General features: G+C 37.3%; 1 protein-coding gene across 10 annotated transcripts; it reads right to left on the minus strand.

The window, feature by feature from the left end:
* Positions 1-2,308: 2,308 nt before the first annotated feature.
* On the minus strand, positions 2,309-14,450 carry arfgap1 (ADP-ribosylation factor GTPase activating protein 1). 10 transcript variants are annotated; one of them, XM_054785112.1, is made up of 14 exons: positions 14,261-14,450; positions 13,703-13,771; positions 11,858-11,967; positions 9,344-9,515; positions 8,207-8,307; positions 8,020-8,106; positions 7,821-7,935; positions 7,677-7,733; positions 7,568-7,600; positions 7,356-7,385; positions 6,658-6,714; positions 4,495-4,554; positions 4,013-4,062; positions 2,309-3,928 (listed from the first exon to the last, which is right to left on the minus strand). In XM_054785112.1, exons 2-14 carry the CDS (start codon positions 13,760-13,762, stop codon positions 3,589-3,591), a joined length of 1,272 nt encoding a protein of 423 aa, XP_054641087.1. In that variant the 5' UTR covers positions 13,763-13,771; positions 14,261-14,450; the 3' UTR covers positions 2,309-3,588. The 10 variants fall into 10 exon arrangements, with proteins under 10 accessions (XP_054641087.1, XP_054641086.1, XP_054641096.1 ...); XM_054785111.1 differs by having other exon boundaries at positions 4,013-4,068; XM_054785121.1 differs by lacking the exon at positions 11,858-11,967 and having other exon boundaries at positions 4,013-4,068.
* Between the last annotated feature and the right edge of the window lie 48 nt (positions 14,451-14,498).

The following is a 14,498-nucleotide window of genomic DNA, read 5'->3' on the forward strand; positions in this document are numbered from 1 at the left end:
CACGGATGGTGGGTGGGGGAAAAGCTCAACAGTTAACTGTGTTGTGTACTGGAATTAAATCTTAAAACCACAGACTCGTTGCAATGCAGACAGTTAAAATACCATGGCATTTACAAGACAATTTTATTTAACACACAAACCATGTATACAGGGAAAATATCCACAGCCTATGGTGTTAACACTGGCTCACCTCATGGGATAGCTGCTGGTGAAACTTTGAAAGGGCAAGCGGACAAAACTGCACTTCAATCCACTGAAAAGACTTTTGAGAATTCATGAACACCTTTTCATTTTCACATTACATCTCATGCACGACATCAAAAATAACATCTCTGGCATGATGACAAAAATGAACTTACTGGAGCACAGCTCAAATGTTCTGACAGGTACAGCTGCAGAGATTCTTACTTGTACATTTAGAATTATTAGGTCCGGATTACGGTAGACTGAATTTTGTCCCTCATCAGCACCTTGATGCATATTCAATGATGCATACTGTGAAGCATTTGTGAGTTCAAAGTAAAGCTAACCCAATGAGACATTCACCAAAAACAGGTGGCTCTAAACATATTTTGAAACTAATTTCTGATGTTTTATACCATGCTGAGAGGAAATAAAGACATACAGTAATCCCTCGTTGATCGCGGTTAACTGGTCCCAGACTCAACTGTGATAAATTAACTTCCGCAAAGTGGGATTCCTTATTTAGAAATCAAATATTTTCAGTTAGGGCATAGAAACTGTTTATGACCTTCTAAATACGACTCTTCACATGATTAGAGCTCTTTAGACATGAAATAACACTCCTATAGTCACCTTTGCTTGTATTACCCAATATAGTAGACAATCAGAGACAAGTAGATAATCTGAGAAAAAAAGACATGTGAGACATAAATAAGACTCTTGCTCATGTGTGTTGCAATAAATGTGTTCAGGACATGTGGAGGACAGGAAGTGCCATCGGGGTTCATTGTTTAGTTTTAGCATGGAGTGGATTACGGCCACAACAGTAGCCCACATTATTATTTTATTATTACTGTGCCTGTTATGACATAATTCAAACTTGCAATAAAAGCCTGTCGTTCCGGCGATCAAGTTTAATGTGTGCCTCACCAAACATTACAGAAACATTACTGACACGTAAGGACCAGTGTAGAATACGACATAGCATCAGGTCTTTGAATGCATCTTCTGAATGCCTTAATATGTATTTTAGTCCAGTTAGCCATTTTAAACCTGGGAAATTCTTAATTTAGGCGACAACAACAAAAAAAGTAAAATTTGCTTACATACGCATATGTTTAAAACAATACACCGTATTCAACTGTGAAACAGGATGATGTATTAATAGATTTTTGAAAAAACGTGTTTGAGTGAAGCCACGAATTTCGAACCGCGTAGTGGCGAGGGATGACTGTATACCTCATCGTAAAGTATCCAGGTGACAAGGTGTAAACTGACATCATCTGAGATGTTCATTTACAGACATGTAAAACTCACAGCATCTGCAAAACAGACACACATACCAAGCTGACATTAGTAATACAAGTGAGCAAAGAAGAGAGGTTTAAGGCTTTTAAAACATGAGCATACATGATGAACACGACTGGTTCACCAGCAAAACTGTTCTTGGACTGATCTTTTTTTTTTTTTTTTTAAATCATATTATTGACAGTGAACACAATACATACCGCTTAAATTCCATCTTTGCTTTAACTTCAGCAAAGACAACATGAGATGTAATAATGCAGACAATAAAAAAGACACACAGCACTGCAGATTTCGCAGTAAACTCAAGTCTTCTTAAGAGGTAGAAACGGGGAATGGAAGAAAGTCTTCTCCATCAAACATATTATATAGATCAAATGTGTAACAATAAAATGGTTGAAAAGAACAAAATGGAGACCAACCATCAAACCTAGTATCACAGAGAGTGTTTCAGCTTCATAGCTTGCTTGGTTGTCTTGTCAATTTCATTTTCATCACTGCAACACTGATCATCCATGTATACATGCAAACATATTGTTTACCGCATAATTAACTTGACGCTTTTGTCACTTTTTGACACAGTGATTCAAAGGCCACTTTACAAAGTTTGCACACGTTGTCCTTGTTCTTGGTCATGTTTTTGCATTTGCTTCCAGACAAATGTTTTTTTGTGATAAAACAATGCACAGGATCTCACAATATTTGCTTTTTAACCAAAACTGAATAATTTCTGCACAGCACACCAGAGAGGATTGAAAACGGTTAGATAAAGTATTCTTAAATTATAACTATTGAAAGAATGGATTGTTTATATAATATATATATATATATATATATATATATATATATATATATATATATATATATATTGTTTGACAATCATCTGGGGTGGAATAAGTCAATGTGGTGTGTCATTCTGTATTTACAGTGATTTATATTCCAATAAATTTAGTATCTCATGCAAAACTTTCTTTTAGATGCGAATGAGATAGTATCACAATGTAACAAGTATGAAACAGTACGAACATTTTGGCCTTTTCAACTCCAGTTTGGGGGCTTGGATTTGTATTTATGATCATATATATATATACACAGAACTACTTTCTCTGGTGGAGATCATTTACAATAATATACAAAATTGCAATTCGCTATAGCTTAGTTTTTAAGAATATAATTTTATTTCATCATGCAATTCATGTAAAACTGGGCCATGTTAATTTTTTTGGAGCCTATGTTCAACATAGAACATTAGACAGTTCCACCAGGATTTCGCAGGCTTTTTTGCGATTGTTGCCACCTAAAATGATAATTATAGGTATCATTGAATGTATCGTAACAACATATTTTTTTTGTCCCAAAATATTTAATTTGTAGCGACTTGCATATAGTCCCTCAAACCCCTAAAAGCGCGCAATTTGCTTTACTTCAAATGTGTACATAGTTTGGAAAACAAATATTACTGTTTCACTCACCACACAGCATTGAATTGAAACGTAAGCCAGACAGCACTTAAAGTGAACCAATTTTCAAATGATTGCATTAGGAAAGCAAACACCACCAAAAGACCCCCCCGTCTATTTGTCGTCCACAAGTTGCAGTCATATGTTTTGCGGTTGAAAAGTGCTTGTCAATCGTAAACCTCTGATTATGTTCCAACATATTGCACGGCGTTTACCCCCACTTTCGTCGAGAACCATTGAGCGTGATCTATAGTGGTGATTTTTGTTGGTAAATTAGAGATGTGGAGAGATTAATGATTAATGTGATCTGTGTTAATGTAAACAACGTGAGGACGTGGGTGCATGCAGGGACACATTTCATTTGTTAGGTAGTTGACGTACACGCTTGAGCACTGCTCAGGGACAAATTCGATCGGCCAAAATGTGCGGTGATGTTGTCGGCATTGGCTGTGCATAATTTGTGGGGCTTGGTTGAATTTGTGTGAATTAGCGCAACCGCAACATGCGAAATCCTGGAGGGGTCTGCTTAGAACGGATTGACAGAAAGTGAACTGATTCAGCTCCTTTCCTGAAAGTGCCAGTGGGATTCATGGTGAAAGAGAGGCCAAGAGGGAAAGAAAAGAGGAGGTATGTGAGATGACTACCAGTCTGCATTACCCCAGGTTTCCTCAGCAGGTTTCGTGGGGCTCTTCTTGGTCTTACCATCTGCATTCTCCCAGTTGTTATCCCAGGCCTCCCAGCTCTCCTCTGTGCTGTGTTTGTTGTTGGACGCAGCATCTGAGCCCCAATTGTCCCAACTGTCAGAGCTCTTCTTTGCAGAATTATCTGCAATGGTCCAGCTGTCACTGCTTGGAGATTTCTTGGCCTTTAAGGAATTGTTGCTCCCAAATGTTTCCCAGAAGTCCTTTGACATGGGCTGGCTGGAACTGCCCTGATATCCCTCGCCAGCGTCCATGTTTTGGTAGCTATCTCCAGCAGCCCTAAATACAAATGTAGAGTTCACAGTAAAGTGCATTTGCTAAGTGGGGTTTTAATACAACAATGAAATCAAAATGTGGTATTACCCATCTTCTGATTTTCCCGAGAAAAGATTGGTCAGTTTGGCACCAGCTCCCTGAACCTTGAGTAAGAAAACAATATTTATACACAGCCAACTCTTCTACTCACATATTTGTCATTTCATTTGTTTATTGGGTGACACCTAAAAATATCAATCCAATCTTGCTGACAATACAGTCTTTGGAGACAGAAAAAAAGGCAGTGATGATAAATGTGTTGTCGACGTAAATACTCACCACCCGAATAAAATGGCAGCAAGAAAAACAACAAATAAATTAATAACTTTGAAACATACACATTTCCAACAAAAACAGTCTTTTCTGAGGGTGGAAACAACTAGGAGTACCTACATGGTTTTGTCACATTTATTTAATCAAACCATTTGATTAAACAAATGCAGATGATAACCTCAAAGTGCTAAAGCGTTGTTTCCTTCTCACAAGACTGGTTCTGTCTGTCTGTGGCAGAGCTCTGCCATCCATCCTACCTTGTTTGCCAACCCAGTGATGCCGACTGTCATTTCATCTAGCAATTTGCCATCTTTCACCTGGATGAGCCAAATTGTACTGATTTAAATATTCAATTAAATACAACATTTTGTAGTACACTTTTATGTTGAACAGCAGGTAGCAAGCAATCATTTTTGGGTGAGTACACATTTTCTAATTAGATTTGCCTCCACAAGGTTAGTTTCCAAAGAAATGAAGCTCCAATCATTCATTAGGAAAAGAGGAGGGGAAATGCATGCTCAAGTGCTTTCACCTACAGCAACTGCACATTAAAAAGATAAAAGCATGATGTGTGTCAAGCTCTTCTAGTCTTCAGGTCAAATATCTAATTTGAAATAATAACAATATACACTCCTGATCAAAATTTTAAGACCAGTTGATAAATTGCAAAAATTTACATTTTCCACGAAAATCTTAAAAAAAAAAAAAAAAGAAAAAGAAAAAAGTAATGTGGATTTAAATTCATTTTCTGTCAGATATTCACACTGTCATGATTTCTTGATGGCAAAAGCAAAAAAGTTTTCTCTCTGTTTCCGGTCAGATTGTTGAGCAGCATAAGCAAAGCCTCTCGCAGTGCACCATTGCTGCTGAGGTTGGATGCTAAATAATTCAAAGATCCTGAGGGTTATGGAACAAAGAAGTCAAGTGGTAGACCCAAAAAAATTTCACCGGGCCTGAGCAGGAGGATCCGATTGGCTGTCCGTCAAGAAACGGGATGATCGTCGATCCAGATCAGAATCATCTGCAGGAGAAGGTTTTTAAGAACAAAAAAGGCCTCGTCTATTCTCTGATGAGAAAAAAATGACTGTAACATTGACAATCCTGATGGCTTCCAACAGGACTGGCATGACAAGGAGATCCCACCTGAGATGTTTTCCACACGGCAAAATCGAGGGGCGCCATTATGATCTTGGGTGTTTTTTTTCCTTCAATGGAACAATGGAGCTTCAGGTTGTGCAGGGGCGTCAAACGGCAACATGCTATGCGGAGATGCTGCAGGGGGCATCCCTCATGACTGAAGGCCCTCATCTGTGTGGTAATGATTGGGGTTTTCAACAGGACAGATGCAGTTCACAATGCCTGCAGAGGAATAACGTCACTGTTTTGATCCATCCTGCATGTTCCCCTGATCTAAATCCACTTGTGAACACGATGGATGGCAAGGGAAGTTTACAAAAACGGATATCACTTCTGGACAGTGAATGCCCTCCATGAAGCCATCTTCACCACCTAGAGCAACATTCCCATTAGCCTCCTGGAAACACTGACATCAAGCAATCCCAAACCAAATTCTGAGGTGATTAACAAGAATGCTATGGTCTTAAACTCTTGATCAGCTGATGAATAGCATATTTCAGTTGAATGATTGATTACACAAAAATTGTCTCACTCCCATTTGTTCTTTTTGCATGTTGAAGCTCTACTCAAAACCTTCTTAAGATTCAAAAGTGCAAAATGTAAATTCTTGTAATTATTCAACTGGTCTTAAAATTTTGATCAGGAGTGTATCCTGACAACTACGTAAATAATAAACGGTACAGTAGAACCTTAGTTAACGTCATTAATTCATTCCAGAAGGTCTAACTCCAACCGAAACTGATCAAATCAATCTTTCCCTTAAGAAATAATGTATATCCAAATAATCCGTTCCAGAAAGCCAAACATGCTAACACAACACACATTTTTATACTTTTGCATTTGTAGTTTTACATGCATAAATCATTTCGAAATGCATATAAATACAGATAAATGCTGAATAACGGGGGTAAATGAACATTTCAGGTTAATTTTACCCTCATTGACGACTTTGTGACAATTTTAACTGTTGACAAGACACACGCCATATTGTATGATAAATACACCGGGGCGGACATTAACCGTGGTTCCACTGTACAACTAGATAAGGGAAGTGCTGGTCTAGAACCAGATGAAGAGAGAAAACCACAAACAATATTTCACCCTTACTAAAACAGTCTGTTTGAAGGATTTACCTTGAATGTGCTGCTTTTGTCTTTTAATGTATGATAACACAAAGCCAACAAACGAGCAGCGTAGAAAATAGCACATTCACATCTGAAGCTGTTTTCTTTTTAAGCACTGCAACCCACCACCAATTGAACAACTTCAAACATCAATGTTACCTTTTCTTGGGTAGGTTTGATAACATTCTCATTTATTGTCTGTCCTAACTCTGTGGCCTAGTTGGAAGTCAGAGGAAAGAATTCATTCAGTAAAAACAATTCAGCATAAATTGGTGACACTGAACAGGAAATATTGGGTGTAATGGCTCAAAAACATAGAGGCAACATCTACTTTGTGTAAATTCTGTATATGGCAGTAAAAGAGGGTGGTGGATAAAGGATTTAGGATTTGCTTGATGCATTTAACTATATGAAGGAATTAAAATCATGTTCTTGTGTGTCTGCCATTACACAGAACAGTTAACACATAACTCAAACCTGACATGCATACACGGATAACCCACTGCAATGAACAATTCATGGAGTAATATTAGTAATGTTTGGAGTTTATGGTAATTTTCCATCTTCTATGATTGTGACTGACTGATGAGAGAAGATTAACTCTTAAACTCTTTAATTTCATTAATATCCATCAACGCTAGTACATAACAGTTTGCTATTAGTAAAAAATATAGAAAACATACAAGCAGAAACAAGCAGAAAAATAAGACAAAATAAAAAATATATACACACACATGATGCAGGTAAAAACTGTCATGCAGTTTTTTGTTTTAAAAAAAAAAAAAAAAAAAAAAGTGACACTATATAGATACAAACATGATTCTAAAAAAGCGTCATGCAGTCATTTCTCGTTTTACCGGTTCTGGGGGCGCCTTATAGCCCCTTAACTACATCCAGAGAAGGCAAGAGATATTAAAGTAGTACCAGTCATTAGTGCATCATGACATGGTATGTTAAGAGGCAAACATCAGGCTTTATAAATGGCTTCATAGCTGAAGTAAAAGCAGATTTCTCATTACTATAAATATTACAAGTGTGTGCACATTACTAGTAACCAAACTGGTCTTACCTTCAAGGTGGCTTGGTTTGCCAGTTTAGTCGTCTGTGTAAAAAATGAGAAAATTTTATGGTAAGGCAAATGTGATGGCAAATGTAGTGTGTGCATTTTGGGATCTTACATTATCTTTTGCAATGGAAGCAAACTTGGTAGCCCCAACAGTGAAGCTGCTCCAACCCTGTAAGAGACAAAAGAAAGCATGATTTATGAAAACAACACGACAGTGAAAGAAATTGCAACCGGCTGTGTAGAAATTGTGACTTACTGAATAAATGGAGGACATAGCATTGTTTAGGAAGTCCTCCTCCTTTTTCTCTGGGGTTACAGTGTTGCCAAAGCCAACGTATCGGTTCTCTTGATTCCCACTGTAACCCCCTCCACTGGAGGAGGGTAAAAAGTGAGAAACGTCATGTAAAGGGGCAAACACAGAAAACAATCTTTGATCAGGACGATCAAGTTATTACCTCTGATAGGAATTGACGTCATCACTCAGCCAGTCTTCAAAGGCTTTATCACTAGATTTGGCAGAGGTCGTGCCAGGTCCTCCAGATCTATGCCACAGTAGCAACCATTCACAATTTTAATTATGTTTCAGTGGGGTGTTGGATAGCGCATTTACTCGTTTATAAATAGACTTCCCTTCACTCTTACCGATGGGAGGATGAAAGGCTGGTCTTGGGTTGAGGTGATGTCCAATTTTTGGCAGAAGATGTCTCTATAGACCACTCCTTTCCTTCTGCTAAAGTTGCAACCTGTCATATGCAGTTTGAGAGGATTATACAAACAGAATGATTAGACAACCCATGTTCTCAACTGTCTGAAATGTGGATCTATTTAGTTAGGTCCAAAATTGTAGGTTAAAAATATACAGACAGCTATGGTTGTTTTACCGTGGTTGTTCGTTTCAATAAAGTGATTGTTGATTGACCACCTCTTTGTCATTCTCTCGAGCACCTCTTTGTCATTCTCTGATTGTCCGGGCAAAAGAAATAGCATTTTATGTAAACACAGAAACACTACAGTCTGCAAGATCTGTAACCCGGAAGAGTTTGCAGCTGTGAAATGGGCGGATTACACGTTTCCCAGCATGCGTTGTTGTAGTTAAAATGATCATTTTTGTCTTAGCAATGGTTGTGCAATTAGTACTATAGATAATACTGTGGCCACTCAAGTTCAGCAACGCTACAGGAATAGTTGAAACTGACTTTATTGCGCAGATCACAGTATGCACATTGTTTAATGAGGTCCGAGAAATGGCCCAACTTAAAGCTATTTTCCAAACGGTTCCGTGGGCTACATAAAATGACGTAGCAGGCCACATTAGGTGTATCGTGGCAAAGTTGATTTCACGTTGGACGTTGGATATTTGGCTCCGTACCGACAGCGGTAGTTCCCCCTCACTGTGCCCGTACTGCTGTGTCACGGTGCGGGGAACTTGCACAGGAAGTGCTCCTTTAACCGCTGGTTGTTTTTTACTAAGGACCATCAATAAATTACTATTGCGTTGAAAGGAGTTTGTTAAAAAATGTCATTATTCTAAATCACACCACAAATTGATCTATATCCATGTCAAATGATTAGTTCTACCCTAAAAGTATTTTTTATGGTCATTTTTTCCAAGTTAATCTTTTATTTCATTTTTTATTTTCATTTATGAGTGTGACCTTCATGTGTAAAGTGCCATGAGATAACTTGTTGTTGTAATTTGGCGTGAGAAATTCTATATAAATTGAATTGTTGTGAGGAAAAAAGATCCTTCACCAGGTCATACCTGGCGTCACAGCTCACCTTGTCCCTAAAGAGCGCAGCAGCTCGGCTGTTATACTTCTCCTGCAAGGTCCAATTGGGATTGTAGTCATCTTGAAGTTCGAGAAACAAGCGGAATTTGCCATTTCCTCCTGCTTTCATCTTCTCAAGCTCAATATCCTTCCACTTATCCATGGTGACAGAACGCACAAAACTGAAAGGAGAACAAAAAAGGTTCATCACTTGGTTTTATTATTTTAGAATTAACCAAAAAAGGAGGAAAACCTAAGAGGTTTTGGTGGTTCTACATTTATTAACTGTTGAACTCAAAGGAAGAATGCATTACATTCATTTTAAGGGTATGTCCATTACATTTGAATGATTAACTCCTGCTTTAAGTGGGGTCAAGGCCTTGCTTTCCTTTTTTCTGAATCACTCCTGGCATGCTTTATCAGTGCCCTAGCTCCCTACACTTTTTTTTGTCATGGAACTTCTGGCTGACTATTTATTCCTTAAATTTTTCATCTACCTAAACTTACTATATGGCAGGTAACCTATTGTATCTTTGCTGAACAAAAGTCCAATAAACCAAATTCTAATAAACTAATCTACTACAGTAATCTAATCCAATTGCATAGCAATAACATAAACAAACATTTAACCATCCCTTTAACCAAGCTATTATAACTGTGTGTAACTGTTTGTCCTTTTTAAATCCAAAGCAGAAAAAGGCAATAAATATAGTACATAAATACTGTAAATAAATAAAATTACTTTTTTTCCCCTTGACAAAAATATTTGGACTACCCTAATCTGGCACTTGAGAATCTTAAAACAAAAATCTCTTCATTCATTTAAGTAGTTATTAGGATCATTATGAATAAAAAACAAAAAACAACCCCCCCAAAAAATTATCAACTCATTCAATCCCAGCCATTTTCAGTACTGACCATTTTAGACGATTTTGACTAACCTTTCAAGGTAAGCAGAATATTGTGTTCCATGGCTTTATAAACATGGACCCTACCAAAAGACAGATTAGACTCCTGTATTTCATCAGAAAAAAGTTTGTTTCTACCTTTTTTCCATTCTTTAGTAAATCAGCAGGAGACAATAGGTTACTTGCAGGAAAATATCAGTTACGGACTAGAAAAGGGTTTTTGTGAAAAGAGCATAACTTTCACTTTGACACAAATATGTTTTGCTTTTGTGACAGTTCTAATATCTACACAACTATACCAACATAAACAACACAAAAAAGGGTTTTTTTTTTGTTTGTTTTTTTACATCAAATTGTTTTTTTTTTTGTTTTTTTTTACAATATAACAACATGAACTATTTACAATTTTCACATTTTAAACTGAACTATGTGTGTGCATACGTTAAAATTTCCCTACAATGTGTAACCTCCTGCACGCTACATTGCCCCACGCTGTCCACTTCCTCCTTCCTGTCACGTATGATTCTTCTGTCCACAAGATCTCTGCCGAGCTAGCTCTTATCAAATGCACTTCTGCCACCTAGTGGTCGTTTTTATGGCTTAAAATTGGTCGGAAGCCAAATGCATTAGTGGAGAGTTACATCATCACCTCTTTCAGCCTCTCCCGCAAAATGAACATAGCAAAATGAAAATAGCTAAAGTGGTTCCAATTTTCAAAAATGGAGATAAACATCAATTTACAAATTACCGACCAGTTTCCTTATTACCCCAACTTTCTAAAATTATCGAGAAACTATTTAATAACAGGTTGGACAAATTTATTAATAACAATGAATTACTACAGGTAGTCAATAAGGATACAGAGCAAACATTTCAACTTCTATGTCACTGATCAAAATCACGGAGGAAATGCTATGGACCACAGAAAGTCTGCAGTTGCAATATTTATGGATCTTACAAAAGCCTTCGATCACAATATTTTAACAACAAAATTACAAAGGTACGGAATCAGAGGATTAGTTTTGAATTGGGTTAAAAGTTACCTATTAAACAGGAAGCAATTTCTGAAGCTAGAAGAATACACATCTGCGAGTTTAAATATCACATGTGGAGTACCCCGGGGGCCGATATTGGGACCAAAACTGTTCAATTTGTATATCGACATTATTTTTTGTGGGTGATACCACTGCCTTTTGTACTGGGGAAAGCACACAAGAACTAATTGAAAAGGTCAAGGATGAAATGGTCATATTAAAGTCATGGTTTGATAAAAACAGATTATCCTTGAACTTAAGTAAAACTAAACTAATGCTATTTGGAAATAGCAGAAAGGATACGTACGATCAAATACAAATAGACTGAGTGGATATTGAAAGAGTGGAGGAAAATACATTTCTGAGGATTATAATAGACAAAAAAATGAGTTGGAAATCTCATATCAAATATATAACAAAAGGTGGCGAGAAATACTTCAATATTGAATAAAGCAAAATTTAAAAAAAATGTAATTATATATATATATATATATATATATATATATATATATATATATATATATATATATAAAATGAACTACCCTTGGTGTGACATAATGCTTTTTTTTTTTTTTTTTTTACCTGAGATGAACTCCCAGGCCTCTGTGTTTTCCAGAGCATTCAAGACAGATCCAGATCCCGTAGGTCACGCTTACCCACTGAGGGTTGAAGGCCCCACACTCAAAGCACAACTGTGAATAAGACAAGAGGCATGAGCTCATGAAGCCATGTTTGTATTTTTACAAACAATTACGTGGCAATTACAAATGATGACTTGAGAATTTGAAGACACTTTACTCATTTTAACTTTAACTAGTCCACCGCCTTGATGCAGCGCTAACGGAATAGATTTGATACCAATTGTTCATTTTTACATGACTTAACAGTAACAAATGAAAGAAAATTCCAGAACAACAAATGCTGTAGTAACTAAACCTAGTTGAATTTGATGAATGTTCATCATCCATTCATCCATCTTCTATGCTGCTTATCCTCACTAGGGTCGTAGGTATGCTGGAGCCTATTCCAGCTGACTTTGGGCAAGAGCCGGGGTACGACCTGGACTGGTCGCCAGCCAATTGCAGGGCACATATAAACAAACAAGCATTCTCACACACATTTAGAGCCGCCAGTTAACCCAACATGCACATTTTTGGAATGCGGGAGGAAGCCGGAGTACCCGGAGAAAACCCACGCACGCACGGGGAGAACATGCAAACTCCACACAGAAATGTCCAACGGAGATTTGAACCCACATCTTCCAGATCTCCTGAGTGTGTGGCCAACAGGCTAATAACCACTAGGCGGCTCAATATTCAAAATCAACAACATTTTCCACTTTACATTAGTTGGTGTCACTGCCAGTGCTGTCATAATAAGGTTAGATAAAGATTAGATTGTAAATTTCAATATTTACATCAATACATTCTTCAAATTTGGATAATACTTCGTGTTTTGACATTTTTTTCGCATGCATATGTCCTGGAGAAATTGGTTATTGTTGCACATTTAATTGTAATGCTTAAGAGAGATGCATCTAATCTGTGCATCTCCCTGGTAATTATTTTATTATTATTTTAGAAGGGGGCAATTTGGGCTGCACCATGCCCGCGCATGTGCACACGTGCGCACACACACACACACCATATTCAGGGACATGTGCTTTCATTTTAAAGAAATCAGTTGTTGTTATTATTATTATTATTATTACTATTATTAGACTTTGAAACTTCCAATGGTTTTTCTGCCATTCTTCATGGTGTCCGGAGACTTTCTTGACAGAAATGAATACAAGGACTGAATATTGAGTCAAAACCAATGACAGTGACACACACTCTCACTCGACAGTACATTCATGCATTTAATCAAATCAAGAAGAGTCAGTTAATTAATGCAAATGCTACCCTGTGAGCCCTACAGGGATTTTTGCATCCGTCTGCTGTATGTGGCAGTCAAAGTATGAAGTGTGCAGTCATCCAACATAGTATCAGCTATGGTGTAATCACACAACAGATTAAAATATATCCAAGGCCTTGACCTCTAATTATGGCTCCTTGGCAAAAATGAAGTATTTTATAGCAGCAATATCTCACCCACGCTCACACATAGTGTAAATGAAATACAACTGGCAACCAATTGCTATAAAGCAGTGGTGACAAAGCTACACGACTACACAACACTTCCACATGTGGCAGTATATTAGTATTTACGGGTAGATGGCTGACTGAACTGCTAAGCATTACTATCAAAAGTATTTTGTTTGTATTTATTGGTACATCAGGGTTCCAAACGTGATTTTGTCAGCGTCCAAGCTGTTGGGGCTGCAATTAATTCCAATTAAGTCCTATAATATTTGGTGTTCTCTTGTTGTTTTGAGGTTTTTCATTGCAGGATCAACACAACTCAAACTATATGGTGTTGACTTACATTATTTTCATCTTGGGTTCTTACTTCCTTCAAAACTCTTCTGGTCCTCGGACTTGCCATGTTGATTCACTAAAGACAAATATTACAAAACAATATTACAATAAACAAAACAATAAACAATGAATGAATGAATCTGTAACCATATGTGCTACCAAGTGTGGTCATTTTTCAAGGGCTCAGCATCTTGATCACGATAACGCTCTAAAGAGAGTTTGTTTCAATATGCTGTCAGTCATTTTAAAACGATATGACATACAATTTTCAACCGCATCCATAGCCTATACTTAACACTGTACATATATTTACACAGGTAAATCGTACACTAGTAAATCACGAATGCTCATTTTTAAAACGCGAATACGCCGTTTGATTGTCTTTTTAAACCGAGTCTTTGCCTCAAAACGTAAACGTCCATCATGTTAGTTCCTTGCTAGTAAACGTTAGCCTTAAATATGTCTTGAAGTGTTGTTTAATGAACGGACAACCAATATGTGATTTGACTGGATGACTAACACTGCTAACGCTAAATTAGCCAGCTAGCTAGCTCAGCAACCTTACCTGTTTGCGTGGCGAAAGCAACAAAAACGCGTTTTTCAGAGATCGTGCTAATAATCCACAGATGTTCTTGTTCAGATGGAAATGTACAGTTAAACTTAAGAACACTCTTACGAGGGCTGTCAGTCCGACAAAAATAAAGAATAAATGGAGATGCTGCTGTGTCAAACACCGGCAGCCATGTTCCTGTTTGCATACGTGGGCAGTGCAATGCATGACGGGAAATAATTACATTACATAT

Source organism: Dunckerocampus dactyliophorus, chromosome 8, assembly GCF_027744805.1.
Source record: "Dunckerocampus dactyliophorus isolate RoL2022-P2 chromosome 8, RoL_Ddac_1.1, whole genome shotgun sequence".
NCBI classification, from domain to species: Eukaryota; Metazoa; Chordata; class Actinopteri; order Syngnathiformes; family Syngnathidae; genus Dunckerocampus; species Dunckerocampus dactyliophorus.